The sequence below is a fragment of the Ambystoma mexicanum genome, chromosome 3q (genome assembly GCF_040938575.1).
Source record: "Ambystoma mexicanum isolate Mex_15411 chromosome 3q, UKY_AmexF1_1, whole genome shotgun sequence".
Taxonomy (NCBI): domain Eukaryota; kingdom Metazoa; phylum Chordata; class Amphibia; order Caudata; family Ambystomatidae; genus Ambystoma; species Ambystoma mexicanum.
Genome location: NC_090926.1, coordinates 744,628,365 through 744,648,814, shown reverse-complemented (window position 1 = coordinate 744,648,814; position 20,450 = coordinate 744,628,365). Strand labels below are relative to the sequence as shown.

Below are 20,450 nucleotides of genomic sequence, written 5' to 3'. Positions count from 1 at the left end.
AAAAAGAAATTGAGTGATAGTTGTAGAGTGCAGAGTGAGACAGCATAATATTGCGCAGTGATGGAAACATTGGCTCATATTCTGCATTCACATAAGGGGAATGGTACAGAGCATCGCTGTAGTGGGAGTAACAGTGCCACTCAATTTTAAGACATTGGTACAATGCTACAATATTAAGCAACAGTGGTACGGTCTAGTCTTAATATGGTAAGTGTACAATACTGAGCAGTGATCTAAGAAAAGTGGCAGAATTTTACAAACAAAGAACAAAAATATTGAGCAATAGTTCAAATATAAACAAGATGATAATCACACAAGAGTGGCAAGACAAACCTCTTGCATTGCAAGGAGTGGGGGATGGGACGAGAAGAGGGGAGAATATGGATCAGGCAATTACAAAAGCAAGAGTTAAACTTTTCATACCATCGCCCTCATCCACCACTGCATGGACAACCATGGGGTACACCTCTCTGTCCAGGTCAAAGGTCAGCTGTAGACAAGAAAAACAATTGATTGAATTACAGGAAGGAAGGTATTGTGAACATGTTGCTCAGCATCACAGCCTGTTAACTTTATTTTGCTTGTTAGATAAGCAGTACTTTCTAGCCGCTTCCATCAAATAGGTAATTATGATATGATATATGACATTTATAACACGCCTATACACTAGTGTTTCATGGCACGAAGCAGCAAGGGAGGGGGAACAGAGGGAATACAAAGACAACGGTCCTACTAGGCCAGGTGTCATTCAGATCGCGCAAGTGCAGGGGAAGAGGGAATAGTGTGGGGGGACAGTGCATTACATGGGGTAAATAGAATTAAATAATAAGAGAAGTGCGGTAAGTGCAGACATCAGATGTCAAGCGCTGGTGTGGGACTGTAGATATACAGAAACAGTCCCCCAAGTGCAAGGGTTGCCAGGGGGGCAGTGCAGGTGTGCAACTGGCGGGGGAGGGGACCTGTGCCTGTGATCAAAGGTTGGCCAAGTTACCAGTGCAGTTTCAGCCAGGAGTTCAGCAGGGGAAAGGAGGAGAGAACCAAAGAGGAAGGTTTTGAGGTCCTTCCGGAACCAGAGATGGTTCTCCTCAAGTTTCAGGGAGGCAGGAAGGCTGTTCCAGAGGGAGGCCCCAGCAGAAGAAAGATCTACCACCAACACAGTGAGCTTCTGGGGAAAGGAGAGGAAAGGAAGGCTACCTCGGAGGAGGTGCAGCTGGTAGTGTGACATATTAGAGGCGCCAGAGATGTGAGGAGAGAAGGAGAGAGTGGAGTCGAAGATGACCCCAAGGTTTTTAGCCTTGCAGGTGGGAGCAGGAAGAGGGCCAAGAGAGGCAGGCTAGAGAGTGGCAGGAAAGGAGGGAGCGGCTATGCCTATGAGGAGAATCACAGTCTTGCTGGCCCTAAGGCAGAGATCATTGGCGGCTCACCACTCCTAGATGGCAGACAGACAGAGATGAGAGGGGAATAGGTGGCTGAAGGTAGCCTGAAAATGAGCTGAGTGTCATCCGCATAGCACTGAAATTTGGGGCAAAGAGCGGCAATGCAGTGGGCAAGTGCCAGGTATTGGTTGGACAGCCAGGGAGAGAGGTTAGACCTGTGAGGGACACCACAGGTAGAGATAGAGGAGAGGAAAGACCCGAGTTGGACCTGGGAGGGTCGACCAGAAAGGAAAGAAGCCAGCCATGCCAGGGCCTGACCAGTGATGCCCAGGTTATCACAGAGACTGTTGAGCAGGATGGCATGGTTGACCTTGTTAAAGGCAGAAGAGAGATCAAGTAAGATGAGGACACAGGGGGTGTTGGAATCGAGGTTGGAGAGCAGGTCTTCACAGATGTTCAGGAGAGCAGTATCCGTGCTTCTGGCAGCTCTGAAGCCAGACTGATGGTCATGAAGGTAACCAACAAATTCAGTGTGAAGATTAAGCTGGGAGATGACCTGCTTTTCCAGGAGTTTGCCCAGAAAAGGAGTGATGGAGAATGGGTGATGGTTAGCCTGGCAGGACGGGTCGGCAGAGGGTTTCTTAAGAAGAGGTTGCACGAGGGAGTGCTTCAGGGGGGATGGGAAAACTCCACTGGCGAAGGAAAGGTTACAGAAGTCGGCCAGAGCAGGAGCCAGGGAGTCAATGTGGTCCTTGATGGTTTTGGAGGAACATGGATGAACCTGTTTTGATGAGACTTTCATAGATCGGACTAGTCTAGAACACTTGTCAGGGGAAAGGCAGAGAAAGTGGGAAGAGAGGTGGCCGAAGAAGAGCCAGAGGAAGAGTAGAGAGGGTGGGGGTGGGGGGGGAGAGAGGACAGGATGTCCTGAGTTTTAGAGAGGATGTGAGAAGTGAGACACGTGCAGAGGGCCTGGGACGGGAGAGGTAGAGACTGCAGCAGGATTGGCCAGTTCCTTAAAGATTTAAAGAGTTAGGCCGAGTTGTTGGATGCCGCAGAGACGCAGGCTCGGATGTGTGCTCTCTTCTTGGTGAGGACAGAGAGCCGGTATTGCATTTGGAACAGGCGGCAGGCCAGTTTGTTGGAGGATGTACAAGAAGCACCCCATTTCCGCTCAGCCACCCTGCACTTGTGTTCGAGGATGACATGGTCTGCGTCATACCAGGAATTGCACTTGGCTTTGGGTTTCAGATGGATCCTCATGACAGGGGCAAGAACAGCGAGAGTATCAGATATAGCAGAGTGAAGCATGGAGAGGCCTTAGTCAGGGTGTGAGTCAGCCAAGGGAGGAGGAGGAGAGAAAGTGGCAGCGAAAGTCTCAACTCACATGCGCTTCATGGGTCAGATAACCGAGAAGGTGGGTGGCACTGCTGGAGTTGGCTTGGCCTGGCGGGTAGAGAGGGCGAGCTGGGAGGAAAGGAGAAAGTGATCACTCCAGGAGAGAGGAGTGGTAAGAGGGATAGAAAGGGAAATGTCTGAGGAGATCAGAACATCCAGAGTGTGCCCTGCAGTGTGAGTCGGGCCAGAGGGGAGAATAGAGGGAGAGTCGCAGAGGTCACGAAAGAATCCAGAGGAAGGACGGGAAGCATCCAGGTGGATGTTATAGTCTCCAAGGAGGAGTTGAGAAGTCGAGACCAGGAGGGAAGGGGAAAGGTCCGCCCATTCAGAGAGGAGGGAGGAGATCTGACCAGGTGGCCGATAGATAGTGGCCACAGTAAAGGAATGGCTAGGAGAGAGAGAGAGCCTACAGACTAGGCATTCGAAGGAGGAGTAGGCCTGCGTAGGAATGAGAGAGGCAGGAATCCACTCAGTGAAGATCAGGGCTACACCCCCTTCAGAGCGGTTGGACGTGGGTGCAGAGAGGATCTTGTAGCCGTCAGGGAGAAGAGTGTCAAAGCTTGTGACAGAGCTGGCCGTGAACCATGTCTCGGTGAGACCAGGGACATCAAGGTCAAGTTCCTCCAGGAGGCGGCAGATGTCCATGGAGTGTTTGACAGCTGAGCGAGAGTTGAAAGTGGCAATAAGGAGAAGGGGAGGGGTACAAATCAGAGGTATGCCCTGCGGAGGTGCAGAAGAGGAAGGAGGAGAGGGCAAGGTAGCCAAGGAGGAGGAGACAGCAGGGGGAGGCAAGGAAGCCGAGGAGGGAAGAGAGGGGACAGCAGGAGAGGGAAAGAAATTGATGAGGCGCAGTAAACGTCTATCAAAGGGGAGAAGATTAGCCCGAGGGCCTTGGACCAAGACTACCATTCAAGTAACCATTAACAATGATTTTAGAGGCGTGGAAAGAGGCCAGGAGGGCCTCCTACCGGGTGCCACCATTAATGGGAGAAGAAGAGAATGGAGAAAGCACAGAGACCATATGAAGAGTCCATAGGTCTGGCGAGGGAATGACAAAGAAGATATCGGTGAAGGTTTGCCTAGAGGCGGCACTGGTATAGATGTCAGTGATAGGGAGACCTAGGTTGGAGACCAGGCTATCCTTTTTAAACTTCTTCCAACCAGATTTAGTGAGGAGAGAAGGATAGTCAATAGAGAAACAGTTAGAAAAGATAGGAGACAGAGCACCATAGGGTAGGTGGTGATAGGAGAGGACAGTAAAAGGGAGGGGAGAAAGGGATGAGAGTAAAAGGAGTTGCCAAGTATTAAGAAATCCATTTGCAGCTTTCCGACCTACTTGTGTGTGAAACTGCCACAGATGATCTCTGCCCTCTGCCCCATCCTCTATAGTGTTTTTGCGTGGCTTTTTGTGATCCTGGACTAAATTGTGATTAAAGTATTTTTTACCCCCACTCCAAGCTTAAACACACTTGTTTTGGGGGGCAGTCGTCAGTCCTTCCTCATTACAGCCAATGCAAGGGGACTTCTGTTCCACATATGTATCCTATGTGCTGCTGCAGCACTACCTCCCTACGGCAGTACTATAGAGAAACATTGTTTCCCCTTGGTTTTCCAGTGCAACATTAGTGTGCCAAAAATGGTTGAGATGTAACACAGCCACCTGTCTACCAGAGTGCCTCCATCCATTATTACACTGAGGTTATCATTTTACCACAATGGCGTTCAAAGAGAATTAAAACCTGTGCTTTTAAGTCTTGATTTTAGTTGTTCTATCCTGTCTGGAAATCGTACTCCCTTTTCAAGTAGAAAATGGACACATGTTCATGAACCTTTGCCGGCTTCTTGCAAGAATACCAGAAAGGTGATCTATGTGGGGGAACTAGGTAGTGGCTCTGTCTGGCCCCAAAACACAGGCAAGCCAGAGTGATGTCAGGGTTGCTGGGGCTGGCGGCTTTCCATGATTGAACAGCCACCCCTAATCTCTAAATGTTACTTCCAAAAGTCCTTCCAATGGTGGCCTGCTGTCGCCACCAGCCCCAAAACCATAATATTAGGAGATAATCCAGAACCATTTTCATATTGACCACCAAAGCAAAAAAGGACTACTTCAGAAACCTACATTAGTCAAGCCAATCCACCGCCCAGTGAAGCATTGCCTCTCTTTCGGCAAGGGAGACCTGTACCTTATGTCCCTCCCCCATGGACTTGTGGAAACAACTAGCCCTGAATCCTACTCTGCTGTCATCAGCCAGTGGAGGTGTTAAGAGTAATTGGGCCTGTATCTGGCTGCACCAAAGGAGGGGCCAGCATCACTGTACAGATCTCATTGAACTCTGGGGGCTGGAAACATCCCAGCACTCTCGTCGCAAGACTAGAATCACATCACTGTGGTGGTGCAGCCATATATACAAAAAGGGAAGTCTCATGCAGCATGATTTCACTTGTAATGCCTCAGTGTCTGCTGGCCCTTGGTGGGGTGTCTTCAGATGCATCCTTGGTCTGGTGCATCCTCCTTCTGGTGCATCCTCAAGGCCCTGTCTCATCAAGAGGTTCTACTTTGTTGGAATCCTGAGGTCCAGCCTTGAGGTGCGTCTAAGGAACCAGGAAATGGAGATTGGAACCGTCACTCAGCCGTACCCAACCCAGAACCCGCAACACAGGGACCCGATCTGTGCCAACCAGAGACCCTTCCGTACCTGGGCCAGGGCACTTTCCTTCATTTAGAGTTTGATGGGCTGAATAAATATCTGTTCTATGCCCCTTGCCTTTTGGTGGTCAAGCCAGTCTAGGCATTCCTCCGGCGACCCCCTTGTGCAATGGATAGGTAGCTGCCCCTTACATTCAAGGTAAATCTGACTTCACTGTATTGTATTACAGATTGTTGGGCTGGTTCTAGGACTAAGCCCCTTTCTTCTGCATGGAGGAACAGTAAGCACTATTACAAAGTATCCTTTCAGTATGCAAGACCTGCCCTAGTTAGCTTTGGAGACATTGAGTCTAGGATGGGGATTGGACTGCTGGAGTTTATTTTCTGTGTGTTTGTTTGCCTTACATATATGGTCTATTTAAGATAGCTCAAATCTATTCCCCTCCACGTGGCTTTTTGTACAGTGCACTAGCAGAACAAATATCAGAACTGTGACTTCTAAAGTGGAGTGTATGCTACAATTGAGACCACCAAACTGTTTTGCATATTGATCGATATTGCTTTACTTACCTTATAGTGTTGCTTACCTAATAAGTATTTCCTGTGCCCAAATTCCAATGGCTTTCCAGCTCTGGTGCATTTTAATTGTACTTTGCACCAATCACCTGATCTTCTTAGACTTAGCTTAAATGCTTCTATGCTTAAAACACAATATTTGTGTCAAACCTGTGTAGGTTTACGAAGGCTGTTAAGACAGAGTTCCTTTTTGGGGGGATATTGGGGTCAATTTTGTAGGGTCCATCAATGTTTATCTTTATTTCCACCCATTTTCTTTAATCACCAACTTCATTTTTGATGGCCAAGACTCGACTTGCACTCCCTGTCCCCCACCAAGGCTCCCAGTCCCAGGGGTACCACTCAGGCACCCCATTTTTGCCTTGGGCTGGCTATATGACCCTGCATTGGTTTTAGGGAGTGGTTTTGGCTTCACCAGAGGGGCAAGCCATTTTACTGCATTGGTAGCCTAATGTGCCTTGCATTTTTAAAAACCTGCTCTTGACAGTTTTGTAGTTTACGCCTCTCTTTGTTCAGAGCAATCACGAGGTGGCCAAAAAAGGCTGTTCTGACCACATCAACCTTTTGTTAACCCAGATGAAAGCCTCCATATTGGTTTAAACTGGCCTAGCTCAGTGTAGGTCCTGAGCTCTTCCCCTCACCTCCTGTGGGGGTGCTCTTGGCTAAATAATCCTACACAACCAAAAAGCATGGCTGGTCATCTGACCATTTGCGGCCAGGCCCCTTTAGTGATTGGACGGCTGGCCCTCAGCCAGTGTATTTTGACAGTTGTGTTCCGTACCTTGGAAGAAGCAAGTCTGCCAACCGTATGAAGCAATTTTCCCGCACAAACTCCTGTAGTTTTAGTAGTTTTTCACCATTCTCGTGCCACATCAGCTGGGTACAGTGGTTTGTAAATATTCCAGTTTAGGCTTTCTAAAAACTCCTGCTGCCACCTGTGGCAAGCCAGACGAGGACACGGTCCAAGTGTTTTATTAAATGATAGAATAAGGCCTGTCTATCCTTATCACTATAGGGTGTTCCCTGCCTACTTCACTAAGGTGCTAGTCCGTTGTGAGTAACAGTCCAAATAAATCAGTCTGCTGGGTAAATCTGACCTAGAAGACCCTACCACTATAAAAACCAACTAAGGTCAGGAGAAGGACTCCATTTCCCCTGAATGCTGTGTCATCATCCAGATGCTTTAATGTTCTATTTAATAGACCATACGTAAATAGTCTCCTGTAACTTTTTGAGTTAATTTCTGTAACTCCCTAAGGGAATTGCCTGTCTTTTTCTCAATTTTATAGGATTCAAAGTTCTCTTGTATATTATCCTTCACTCTTGCTAGGTGATTGATTCTCAAATACTCACTCACCTCTTTCCAAAGTGTTCTTTTATATGTACGATTTATCCTTCTGGCCCCAATGGGGATTGGTTCCCAAATGTCTCTCTCAGGTATTACTTTCTGCTCATTTCTTGGGTATTGGGTAATCTTTCTATTTTCCCAATGTAATCTAATTCAGTTCTATTTCTCTCACTCTGTGATGTTTGTATTTTCCTGAAGATTACCCTGCGGTTTTTAGCCTTGCTGGTGGGAGCTGGAAGAGGGCCAAGAGTGGCCGGCCAGAGAGCAACAGGAAAGGAGGGAGCGGGTGTGCCGTAGAGGAGAATCTCAGTCTTACTGGCATTAAGGCAGAGGTCATTGGCGGCACACCACTCCTGGATAGCAGACAGACAGTCAGAGATAAGGGAGGGAGAGAAGGAGGCCGAGGGTAGCCTGAAAAAGAGCTTGGTGTCATCCACATAGCACTGAAAGTTGGGGCAGAGAGCGGCGATGCAGTGGGCAAGGAGTCCCAGGTATTGGTTGAACAGCCAGGGAAAGAGGTTAGACCCCTGGGGGACACCACAGATAGAGAAAAAGATAGCGGAGAGGAAGGACCCAAGTTTGTCCTGGGAGGGTCGGTCAGAGAGAAAAGTCGTCAACCAAGCCAGTGCCAGACCAGTGATAGCCAGGTTATCACGGAGACGGTTGAGCAGGATGGCATGGTTGACAGTGTCAAAGGCAGAAGAGAGATCAAGCAAGATGAGGACGCAAGGGGTGTTCGAGTCAAGGTTGGAGAGCAGGTCTTCACAGATGTTCAGGAGAGCAGTTTCCATGCTTCTGGCAGCTCTAAAGCTAGACTGATGGACATGAAGACAACCAACAGATTCAGTGTGGAGATTAAGCTGGGAGATGGCTAGTTTCTCAAGGAGCTTGCCCAGGAAGGGAGTGATGGAGATTGGGCGATAGTTAGCCGGGCAGGAGAGGTCTGCAGAAGGTTTCTTAAGAAAAGGGTGCACAAGGGAGTGCTTTAGGGGGGATGGGAAGACTCCAGTGGCGAAGGAGTCATTGCAGAAATCAGCCAGGGTAGGAGTCAGGGAGTCGATGTGGTCCTTGATAGTTTGAGGAACAGGGGTGAACCTGTCTCAATGAGACTTTCATAAACGGGACTTGTCTAGAAACCTTGTCTGCAGAGAAAAGGGGAAGGCAGAGAAGGAGGCGGAGGGTGGCTGCAGAAGGGCCAGAGGAAGAGCAGGGAATAGTGGGAGGGAGGCGATAGGAGGAGAGTGAGGACAGGATGTCCTGAGTTTTTGAAATGAAGTGAGAAGCCAGTGCCGTGCAGAGGGCCTGGGAAGGGACAGGAGCGGTAGAGACACGCGGCAGGATTGGCCAGTTCCTTGCAGATTTTAAAGAGTTCAGCTGAGTTGTTAGATGCCGCAGAGATGCAGGCTTGGATATGAGCTCACTTCTTGGTGAGGACGGAGAGCCAGTATTGCCTTTGCAGCAGGCCAGTTTGTCAGAGGATGAACATGAAGCACACCATTTCCTCTCGGCCAACCTGCAATTGAATTTTAGGGTGACGAGGTCTGAGTCATACCAGGAGTTACAATTGGCTTTGGGCTTCAGGTGGATTCTCATGACAGGGGCAAGGATATCAAGAGTACCAGATATAGAAGAGTGGAGCATGGAGAGGGCTGTGTCAGGGTGAGAGAGTCAGCCAAAGGGGGAGGAGGGAGTGAGAAGGTGGCGGCGAAAGCCTCAACTGACACGCGCTTCATGGGTCGGATGACCGAGAAGATGGGTGGCAGTGATGGTGGTGGCTTTAAAGCAACTAACCTATTGACTTTTATCCCATGGATCCTATGGAACTCTCCTCACATCACTCTGGGGGTACCTCCCTGCCACTGGTCCTTTTTCCTGTACCCACAAGGCGGTCAGTGAGGTATGGGCCAAGAACTAAAATTGTAGGACTTCACTCCGGTTTGTGATATCTTTTTAATATCATGCTCTACACTTCTTTCAATTTTAATGCATTGTAGCCAATGTTGAAGACTGTGTAAATATTTTTCTCCGAAGCGCATTACAAGGGTAACGATTTCTAAAATTTGAAGCATTTCACTATGGCTTTAATTATCATCTGTATTATTTTTATACTATGTCATGGGGCATTAATTAATGTGGCATGTCAGTGTTGGCCGAAGGAACTTTTAGGACTATTTTACGCTTTAGGTTAAAATAAAAGTCTGGTTCTTTTTTTCTGCCTACCCATTGCCAAAAAGTGTTGGGTCCGGTCTCATTGTCTAGGACCTACCATATAATAACGGGCGGGTTATGTGTGCAGGAGTGTGCATGTAATTGAGGACTTTGTTGCACAAGGCAAACAGACCTGGTATACGTGGGCTTGATGAAAAAATGTAGAAAGATTTTAAATTGACTGAACCTTTAACAAATGTAAAACGGTGTGCAAATTCTAAAATTGTATGATGAACTAGTGAGCTTATTCAGGTAAGCAGCTACATTCCAAACTATGTGCGTCATTTATAAAGCTGTGTTCAAGAAAGGGTTGCTACAGTAGTACAAAAGGCTTGAGCAGATCGCAGTAAATCACAACCTTGAACGAGAAAGGTACACATCTTCATAGCACTTTCAGAAGAAAGATGTTTTACTTTGTTACAGATAGACAATGGGATAAAATGTATTTAGTTGGAAAGGGCTACTGTAAATTTGTTAAAGTCAGGCTTACGATATTTCCAGAAGATCAAAGTAGGGGAGTCTTCGCTAGATTGTGGGTTGAAGAGAGAGTGATGAGGAAGGGAATCAGGAAATCCCTGTCCATGAGACTGCAAGTGGAGGTGTGTGCTAGGGACATTAAGGGATCCAAGGATAAGATTCATCACGCAGCTGGAACCATTGTAAAGATAAGAGTCATCAGGTAGCAGGCAATATGATAAGTCCATTAACCATGTTTGATGAATCTAGAAATTCAGCTTTAGTGTAGAGGTTGCTGTAAAACAGGTTGACAGTCAAGTCAGTTGTTGAGTTAAGCTAAGACTAGTAAATTAGCAGAAACACCAGGAGATGAAGTCTGAGTTAGTTGTGGTATTCACAGTAGGTGTGGGGTCAGAAGATCCAGGGAGTGGATGAATTGTGTGCAGAAGGCCAGAAGTGGAAAGAGATATTCTTTGAATGATCAATGCAATGCAAGAATGAGCAATTACATTTAAGTGAGGATTAAAGTGTAATGTCTAACTGTTACCGGCACGTGCCGCGCGCCGTAGAAAAACAGTTTCAACACCACATCCAGAGGGTTGACAGGCGCTCATCTCTGATCCCATTTATCGCCACTCGCCTGAAAACATTACAGCCGCCCCGCCCCCCCCTTGGTGGCTCACAAGCACCACCTCTGGCCCTGAGCAATTCTGATTGCTGGCGCTCCCCACAGCGGGGAGCACCCAATGCTTTCAGACCTCCGGGGCTGTGCATCATTGAAGGGGCTGCCACCTGGCCAACACCTGGCAGTCGTGGCCCAGGTTGATTATTGTTGGGGGGTGGGGGGTGAGCTCCCCATGCCACCTCCGATTGCTGGGCTGCATTTTTCATACGCAGTCCAGCCCAAGTAAAGGCTTTGGGGCCTCAGCCTATTGCTGCTGCTACCTGCTGCTGTCGCTCTGCCAAAAGAACCATCAAAAAAGTGCACAAGACATAAGACTATCAAGAGAGCAGCAGAAAAGACCTTGAGACAACCCTGACCAGGTTGTCTCAGAAGTAAGCTGTTTTTATATACAGTTTTGATACAGTGCACTATATGGACTTTCTGTACATTTTTAAATGCTTTTATATTTTTAATAATTAAAAGGACTTTTTTTTTTTAAACGTGTTTAAAATAAACAGGAAGGTTATGGCAATACAAAGCTTCATCATTTGCGACATGTAGCATACAGTAATCCCATTTGACGCTCCTCCCACCCCACCCCTCGGGCTCAAGTTCCTTCTTCACTTCCATGTAGGGGGTCTCCATCCCGAATAGTTCTCCTGGCCAGTTGGGGCTTGAAAGTCAGGGCTGGGAACCTTTGGTCAAACTCCAATACCGGTCCCCAGATGTTGCGAAAGCGATGCAAGGTGCCTGCTCCGGCAGCCGTCACCTTCTCGGCGATCAGGATGTCCCAGACCTTCATCCACCAGAAAAGCATGAGAGGGCCTTCCGTCGTTTTCCAGGTGCCGGCTATCACGTTCCTATCCGCAAGAAGGCATTGTGACAATAGTTTGGCCTTGGGGCCAGACCTGGGTTAGATCCCGGGGACCGGAGCTCCAAGGAGGATAGGCTCGGAGGCCAAGGGCAGTCGCACCTGAGTGATGTCCGCTATCGTCGCCAGGCATTGTATCCAAAAGGCTTGGGCCTTGGGGCAGGACCACCACATGTGGAAGAAGGAGCCTATTTGGCCGCACTGCCTCCAGCATTGAGGGTTGATCGTGGAGTTCATGCGGTGGAGTCTTAGGGGAGGGTAGTACCACCGGAGGAGGATCTTGTAGGCGCACTCTCTATTCGTGATGCATGATGAGGAGGTGTGAGCCGCGGACCAGATGTCGACCCACTGTTGGTCTTCAATCGGATGGCCCAAGTCCGCCTCCCATAGGGCCATATACCAGGTCTTGGAGGTTAGGAAGTCTGTTTGGAGGCGCTTGTAGAGTAGCCGCCTGGCGAGTCTGAGGATGAGTGCACCAGTGGCGTAGCTGGGTATATGTGAACCTATCTCGTTCCTGGATCCCAAAAAGTTCTTTGCATCGCTCAAAGGTGCAGGGTTGGCCCCCTTCAAAAAGTTGACCCAGGGTCTCTAGGCCTTCTGCGATCCAGGCCTTAAAGTTCCGGGGAGACAGACCAGGAGAGAAGGTTGGGTTCATGAACACTGGGGAGGGGGGGGCTGAGCCCCGTCGGGATCTTCTGTTTCAACGCCTTGTCCCACACCGAAATGGTGTGTTTGGTGGATGCCAGGAGATTCCGCCACTGTCGCCGTTCGAGGGGGGGACATGTGGGAAAAGGCGTAGTGGGAGGGGTAGCTGTGCTTGTTCGAGGTCTACCCATCTGGGGCGGTTGATAAGGACTTGCCATGATTGGATACAAGACAGGTGAGCCGCCATTTGGTATTTCTGCAAGTCAGGGGCCCCGAGCCCACCCAGTTTCGCGTTGCCCAGCATCGTGGATTTAGGGATCCTGGGTTTTTTTCCCCTCCAAATAAACTGCAGCATTTTCTTCTGTAAGCGTTGAAGGGCTGGCGCCGGGACCGGCACCGGGAGTGTGGAGCATGCATACAGAAATCTCGGCAGTAAGTTCATCTTACAGGCTGTAATATGGCACATCAGCGATATCTCCTGTGTTGCTCTGTGTCTCAAATCTGCCTCCACGTTCGTAAATAATGGGGGAAAATTAGCCGGTAAGTTTTGCTTGGACTGGCCGGGATCTGAACTCCCAAGTAGCTAAGTTCTTTGGTCGACCAGTGTATTGGGCACAGCGGAACCAGGGCTTCTCGGGTCAAGCCCACTTCCATGGCGACTAATTTCCTGTAGTTAACTGTGAAGCCTGTGACCCTGCTGTAGCTCGTTATCTCAGCCAGGGCTTGAGGGAGGGAGGAGCGGGGTTTCGTGATAGTCAGGAGGACATCATCTGCATAGAGGGCCAGCTTGTGGTGCGCCGAGCCTGATTGAAAGCCTTCGACTGCAGGATTCAACCTGATCCGCTGGGCAAACGGTTCCATAATTAAAGTGAAGAGAAGTGGCAACAGCGGGCATCCCTGTCGGGTTCCGCAAGTTAGGTTGATGGGGGAGGAGAGGGTGCCGTTAACTCTAAGAAGGATTTTGGGGGCTTTGTAATTTGCCAGCGTCATGGTGCAGAACTCCGGGCCAAATCCAAAAGCCTCCAGGGTAAGCCTCATGAAAGTCCAATCCACTTTGTCAAACGCCTTGATCGCGTCCAGGGCCAGGAGCACCAACTCTTGGGAATCTCGGGAAGCAAGTTCCACCAGATCCAAGGCTCTGCGAATGTTGTCGGCCATGGAGCGGCGTCTGAGGAAGCCACTCTGATCCGCACTGATTCTGATCCGCAAGAATCGAGACAGCCGAGATGCCAGGATTTTAGAGTAAATGTTGGCATCTATATTTAGCATGGCAATGGGTCTATATGATGCAGGGTTCTTCGGATCGCCCCCCCAGGTTAGGTAGTAAGACCGTAATTGACTCCTGCATGGACGGGGTTACAGTGCCCGTGGTCCTGAACGAGTTAAACAACTGTACCAAAGGAGCTAACAGCTGGGGTTTAAACATCGTGTAGAACCTGGTTGTATAGCCATCAGGGCCATGGGCTCGGGATGTGAGAGCTTTTATTGCCTCGTCCACTTCATCAGTGATCGGCGCCTCCAGAGAGTCATGGGCTGTTCTTTTTAGCCGGGGAAGTGCCGCACCCCGCAAGTATTCCTTCTGTTCCTCCATGTCCCGCGCTGGAGCGGTCATCACCTGAGTTAGGTGGGCCGCAGCGAGCAGCAGTTTGTCCTGGTCAGCGTAATGGACCTTGCCTCGTTGGTCCCGCAGGCCCACAATTGTGTTGTTCCTCTTCGCTCTGGCAAGTTTGGCCACTAGTAGCTTATTTGCTTTGTTGTTTTAGCATAATAAAACTGTTTTGCTTTTGCCATTTGGTGGGCAGTGTGTTCAGCATAGTGGGCCTCAATCTTTTTCTGTGCTATCCGGATGGTTTGCTGGGTTTTAGGTGTCCAGCCCTTCTCCTTATGGGTCATTTCTGCATTTTTAAGATCTTCCTCAAGGCTCTGGCGAGTTTGACGCTTGTGTCTATGATAGGCCGCTCCTTGCGCAATCAGTTCACCCTGCACTACTGCCTTCATTGTGTCCCAAGTGTTGGCGGTAGAGGTGTCCTCACTGGGGTTTTCCTTAAAGAAGTTGGAGATTGTGGTTGTGATTGCATCCCCGAAGGGCATCTCATTGAGAATCGGATCATATAGGGTCCATCTGCGCTGTTGGGGGTTAGCTGGTTCCTGCACTCGGATCTCCAGGGTCACTGGAGCATGATCAGACAAGATTCTGGAGCCAATCGTCACATTGTTTGTAAACGTAAAGATTTGTGGGGACACTAGGAGAAGATCTATCCTGGAGAAGGTCCGGTGGTCATAGGAATAAAAGGAAAAGTTTCTTTCAGATGGGGGGAGAACTCTCCATGAATCCACCACCCCCAAGGTTCTAAATAGTTGTAAGAGAGCCAGGGCTATGGCGAGGTCTCCAGCGCTGGGTGGGTGTGACTTGTCTTTCGAGAGGTCCGGGACCCCATTGAATTCCCCTCCAATCACTATCTGGCCTTCCAAAAATGGGGAGAGGGTTGTACGCAGGGATTCATAGAACGGCGCCTGGCCTGAGTTGGGTGCGTATACAGAGATTATAGAGTAGAGTTGTCCAAGTAATAGGCATTTCACCGCCATGAATCGCCCCTCCAGGAAGCTTATAGAGTCCAGAATCTGAGGGCCCCTCCCGAATAGGATAGCTGTGCCACCCCTCTTGGAGTTCCCAGACGCAAAAAGTTGCTTTGGAAATTCTCGGGAGCGCAGGCGGCTGTGGTCTGCCGGAAGCAGATGGGTTTCTTGTAGCATAGTCACAGCTGCACCGTCATTCTGAAGCTTCTGTAGGGTGTAACTTGCGTTTGGTGGGTGAATTTAGTCCCTTGACATTCAGGGAGACGAACCTTAAAGTTCGATGCTCCGGGGCCAGGACCGGGGAGGTTGACGAGTCATGGGGGAGAGGGGGAAATATAGAAGAATCAGCCATCATGTCGCGGAGTGTGTAGCCATTCCCCAACCTGCCTGTGGGTTTTTTTCTCGGGCCACCAACGGGGGGACCGAGTTTTAACTGAGGGTGGCTGACCTTTTGCGGGTCTAATGCCTCCCTTGGCCAACGAACAGTGTGTAGCTGTTAGGCAAAAACCTGTGCAGTTCCCTTAGGGAACACTGCAAAAGATTTAAGACTACAGGTATAGCAGTAAACCCACTTGGTAGCAGTCCGCACCACCCAGGTTTACCTGGTAGCTGTGGCTGAGCAGTCAGACTTCCCTCAAGAAGAGTTAGGCAGTATGCAAAGTATACACAATAGGTACTCAAACACAATAGTACAAGCAAACACTGACCAGAGCTTGGTTTCAAAAGTATATAGTTATTTATTTTAAGAACACATAAGTTGAAAACACTCTAGCAATATATAGTAAAACACTTCAAACACAGTTATATGGAAAGCAGTCCCAACCCTTATTCCTAACTAGACAACTCTTGGTTAACACCACATAATTCAAACAGAGGTGAGTGCTTAACGTTAGATGACACTCTAGTGGTTCAAAGAAGGGGGGGAAAAAGAGCAGAATTAGGATAAACACACCACTCTAAGGTCAAGAACACTTTCAGTAGGCTCAAAGAAGCACAAAGTCACAGGTGAGCAAAAGTCACTAGGCAGGGCCCACTCTTAGAGCAGACAGAGCGAAAATGTGCCCAAGATCACACAGTTATTAGGGATTCAGAGTCTTGCAAAAGAGTTCAGAAAGAGTTTAGAGAGGCTTAGAAAGTTTAGCCAGGGTGTCCCAGGCACACCCAGGTTCGAAAGCCGGGGGCTAAAACTACCCCGTACAGTCGCTGGCAAGGGAAGCCAGGCGGAACACGGTACCTTAAACGGGGAGGATCCTCCAGCGGTGGCAGTTGTTCCAGGCAGTGGCAGCAAGGCTCGACGTCGGTCAGGGAAGAAGAAGTTCTCGCTGAAGAGCAGAAGAAGAAGGTTGTTGCACTGCCCGGGAAGAAACCAGCCGCGGAGTCCTCCGGTTAAAGGGTTGTACCGACTTTCGCGGTTGTGGTAAAAGTGTGGTATTCCGGTTGCCGGGGTGCTTGGCACGGGCAAGGCGGCCACGAGATACCTCGAAGAAGCGGAAAGAAGGTGAAAACTGGTTGTCCCCACCAGTCAAGGGAAGGAGCCACTCCGTTAAGAGTTCTCCTCGGTCGTTGGGAAGAGTGGTGAGACGGTTCAGCAGGGCTCCACCGGGTGGTGTCGTCGTAGCAGGTCGGCTCAGCTCTTCCCTCGTCGGATTCTTGGTCCTGTGGCGACTTCTGAAGTTCCAGTCCCCAAAGCCCTGCTTTTATGCAGCAAACCCCCATTCACCCAGCCTAGCTGTCACTCAAACATGCTAAGTGATGAGCCGGCCGGCTCACCACTTGGGCCAATCAGGACGGAGTGCGACTTGAGTTACCAAGGTAACTCAGTCCAGGGTGCCTAAATCCCCCTCCACCCCTCCTAAGTACCCCAGAGTGGCACCACTTTGGAGGGCTTCTGTGGAGAAGCCCGCAAAAAGTGGAACAAAGGGCTCGACTTTGGGTCAGAGTTACAGAGGCGAACGCCAACGCCATTTTAGAATCAAGTTTTGGCAAAAAATCCCAACCGGAGTTATAATAATAAATATATAAACCGGCGGTATGTTTGAGGCTACCGTAAATAAATAATTAAATGTGTTAGCCTAAAACAATGGGAAATCCCATAGGAAAATATTCGCGGTTGAATATAAAAAGTAGTTTCCACTGCCACCAGCCAAAACTCGATCAGGGGGGACAGAGACGTGCCCCTTCGACTAACAGACCCTGGGGCAATCGAATTGCCGCAGCCACTACGTCCACAATATGATGGTTTGTACTGGTTCTGTTCAGGATTTAAGACTAGTAAAGTCTTTGGTGACTTTACATGCCCTGGGAGACAGTAGTCAGTCCCAGGGTATGGAGTCTATGTTGGGGAGTCCCTAGGACACCCCTGGGTTACTGCACAGAGGGTGCTGTGTAACCCACATCACAAAAATACATGAGGCCCTATGGAGTAAAAGACCCCATAGCCCATTCAACACAAGGTTTAACCAAGAAAACACACTTCAAACATGCCCAAGAGTGAGGGTAAAAGAGTCTCACTCTTGGCAGGAGAAAAAAAAGAAACCCCAGAAATCCAGCAAAGCTGCTGGGGGACTCACTAGGTAGGGAAATTCAGCCTAAACAGAGAATTCTCCCTAACAGTAGCCAACATGGCTAACTTTATGAGCAATCGTAGTGGTTTGTTCCAAGGACTCGTAGATGGATTGTGCCTTGGAATCGGGCATGTGCCTTGGAATAATACCCGCTGCTTAAAGAATAAAGCTTATCTGTGTTCCTGCGGGTGTAGATCCGATCATGGTGCCGGACTGAGCTGGGATCGAGGTGGAAGCTCCACCGTGGGGTCGCATCTGGCTATTTCCTCTTACGGAATCTGGGAACCCTCGACCAAGAGAATTAGGGAAGGCCACCAGGATTGAATCAGCCGCTGCTTCGGAGGGTGGGAGAGATGAGGGGTTGGAAGCATCTGGACGTAGGATGTCGGTTGCATCTTCCAGGTGGCTAATTTTCCTGAGCGAGCCCTTGTAGGAAAATTGCAAAGCTGTGGGAAAGAGCCATCTGTAGTGGATTTTTTGAGCCTGAAGAAGGGTGGTTTAAGGGCGAAGGGCTCGCCTCTATTGAAGAGTAAGCAGAGAAAGGTCCTGGAAGATTTGGAGAGAAGTCCCTTGAAATGTAATTTCGTCTTTGGAGCGGCTTATTGCCGAGATGGCTTCCTTCGTAGTAAAGAAGTGCACCCTAGTAATGACGTCGGGGGGGGCATCCGATTCCACTCCACGTCGGGGGTTCAGCCTCTGAGTGCGATCCAGGGGAAGCAGTGAATCTTCGAAGTCGGGGAGAAGAGATTAGAAAAAGAGGCCCACATATTCAGCTAACCCCTTGTCTGGGATCGAGGTGGGAACCCCCCGAATGCGGAGGTTGTTGTGTCGGGCCCTATTTTCGAGGTCGTCTTGCTTGTATTCCAGGATGTCGCACCTGTCCTGCAGTAGTCCGATTGAGCTTTGGACCTCTGTTAGCGCGGAGGCATGGTCTTGGATATGATCCTCAACAACTCCTCCTCATTGTTCAACCTCTGAGACCTTTTTGTCTGTGCTTTCCAGTTTAGTTGTGAGTCCTGCCATACAAGAGCGGAATTCTGATTTGATATCCGCCATGAATTCACGAATATCTTCTTTGGTTGCCAAAGGTCCCTTGTTATCTAGGGATTCCCGTGGGATAGAGGTGCCGGAATCTTGTTTTTTAGCTTTGTCAGAAGCGGTCAGCAGGGTTGCTATGTCCGAGGACTTGGTGGTCTTTTGTTGCTTGGACATCGCGCTAGTTGTTAGAGGCAGGACAATGGCCGCCGGGAGCGATGTAGTGAGGAGGAGCCGGACTGTGGGCCGATGCGCCCCAGGAAGCGCTCAGGGAGAAGCGCATGCGAGCTAGGCCTACCTTAAATCTCTCATGGGGCTCCCGCTGAAGGATCCCGCCGCCAACGGTTGGGGGGAGGTTACCTCATCTTCGCTCAAGGATTTGAATCGCTTCTTAGGGCCGATATCTGTGTCCATGTGCCGGAAAGTAGGCCCCACCGAGCATCCAGGTGGGCCACCAACGCAGCCGCGTAGATCTCCGTCCGCTGGAAGTGTGTAGGTGGTGTGGGCCGGGGCGTCCCAGGAAGAAAAGAGGGTGCGCAAAACGGGGCCGATGTATGCGGGGCTCCCTGCCGGTTCCAGGGGGGGACCCTCGCCGGCCGATGGAAATAGTCCCCGTTTGTCTGGATATCCGGATGTCCGACCGTCCCCTCCGGCTCAAGTGTTACGGGGAGGATCGCCCTCGACTCGTGACTGCGGCCGCCATCATACGTGCGGCCGCCATCTTGGATTCTCTTAGCCGCAGAGGGGGGGGGCCAGGATTCAGGCGACGAGTACGGACATAGTGCTCCTTCTCCCAGCTTTCATCTTTGAGCCGCTAGTGCTCCATCGGTTCCGATCCACATAGCTGGCGTCGGTGGATCGTATAGGCCACAGGAACCGCGCAATTTTAGCTGAAGCAGCGGACCGTCCACGGGCGGCTTCAGAGGAGCGACTGCATCGCGTCGGCTCCAAGCCACGCCCGAAAAGGACTTGTTTTAACCTTTTTGTTTAGATACGCATCTGCTTAGGATTAGTTTAATTTGTACATAGCGTCTTGTGATTTACCCGTTTGTAAAAGGCCCTCAAAACCCTGCTGGTGTACTGGAAGAGAAAAGTATAATTGAGCATATAACAACTAAAAGAACTGTACACCAGAATTCCTTCGTCTGCCTTTCATTTTCTGTGCCACCTACTTTAACCTTGTGTATTTTTCTTTAGGGATATTTGGGGATCCTGCTCCAACCTTCTGACTTGCATACCTTCACCATATTCACAGTGGAGCTCACATGGATGATCTTGATCCCGGGGAATCTGGGTTTGAAGACAGGTAAGCGGGTCAGGTTATAAGTTAAGGCATAAGGATGTATATTCTTTATATCAGGATCTTTTTGAATTTACTAAGGGTTGCTCATCCAGTTCGTTCACTAGCTATCTTGAAACCATGGTTAAAATTTTAAATAATTTGGGTACTGATCGTGATGATTTGCTTATACGTCCTAACTATGTTAAACATAAATTATTTGCGTACGACTGGTGTAAAACTCTAGATGAAATATCAAATTTGAGTACCTATAAGGAATATGCAAAATTCCTACACAAAAGAGATGGCTGTTGTGATTATATAGCGTTATTTCCGTGTAATAAAACCAGAATGTATTACATGAGATTTAGATTAAATCAATATCATACTCTCGAACGAACAAAATTCTGGGGAATTGCAGGAACTAATCTAGGCGCCACGAAGTGTCGCTTTTTGAGGTGTAGTGAACAGAAGGAAACGTTAAAACATTTGATTTTAGAATGCCCATATTTTAGAGATGTACGGACTAAGCTTTTTCTACGATTCATAAATGTGAACTACGCAGATTGTATATCTCTTTGGACTCGACTGATGCAGGGAAATGAGAGATCATTAATCTTTGCCTTAGTAGAGTTTTTGAAAGTAATTGAGAAAGAGATTGTTATTTCAGTGTTAAATTTGTGTGTTATTGGGTTGTTTTCTTTTGAAAATTGTGCTAAAGCTTTGTTCTACTTTTATCAGTTTTATTGAGATGTTTTGTATTTTGTCTGGTTATTTGAATTTTTTTTTTATTGTAATAATGTGCT

General features: G+C 48.9%; 1 protein-coding gene across 7 annotated transcripts in view; it reads right to left on the bottom strand.

Annotated features, from left to right (window-relative positions):
- RNF157 (ring finger protein 157) overlaps window positions 1–20,450 on the bottom strand; it is a 1,722,220-nt gene that overhangs the window by 1,181,068 nt on the left and 520,702 nt on the right. For all 7 annotated transcript variants that reach the window (XR_011305109.1, XM_069654703.1, XM_069654704.1 and 4 more), the window contains one exon: window positions 424–490. Coding sequence is in view for 6 of the 7 variants with exons in the window: in XM_069654703.1 (XP_069510804.1) it covers window positions 424–490 (67 nt within the window). In the remaining variant the exon portion in view is untranslated. The remainder of the gene's footprint in view (window positions 1–423; window positions 491–20,450) is intronic.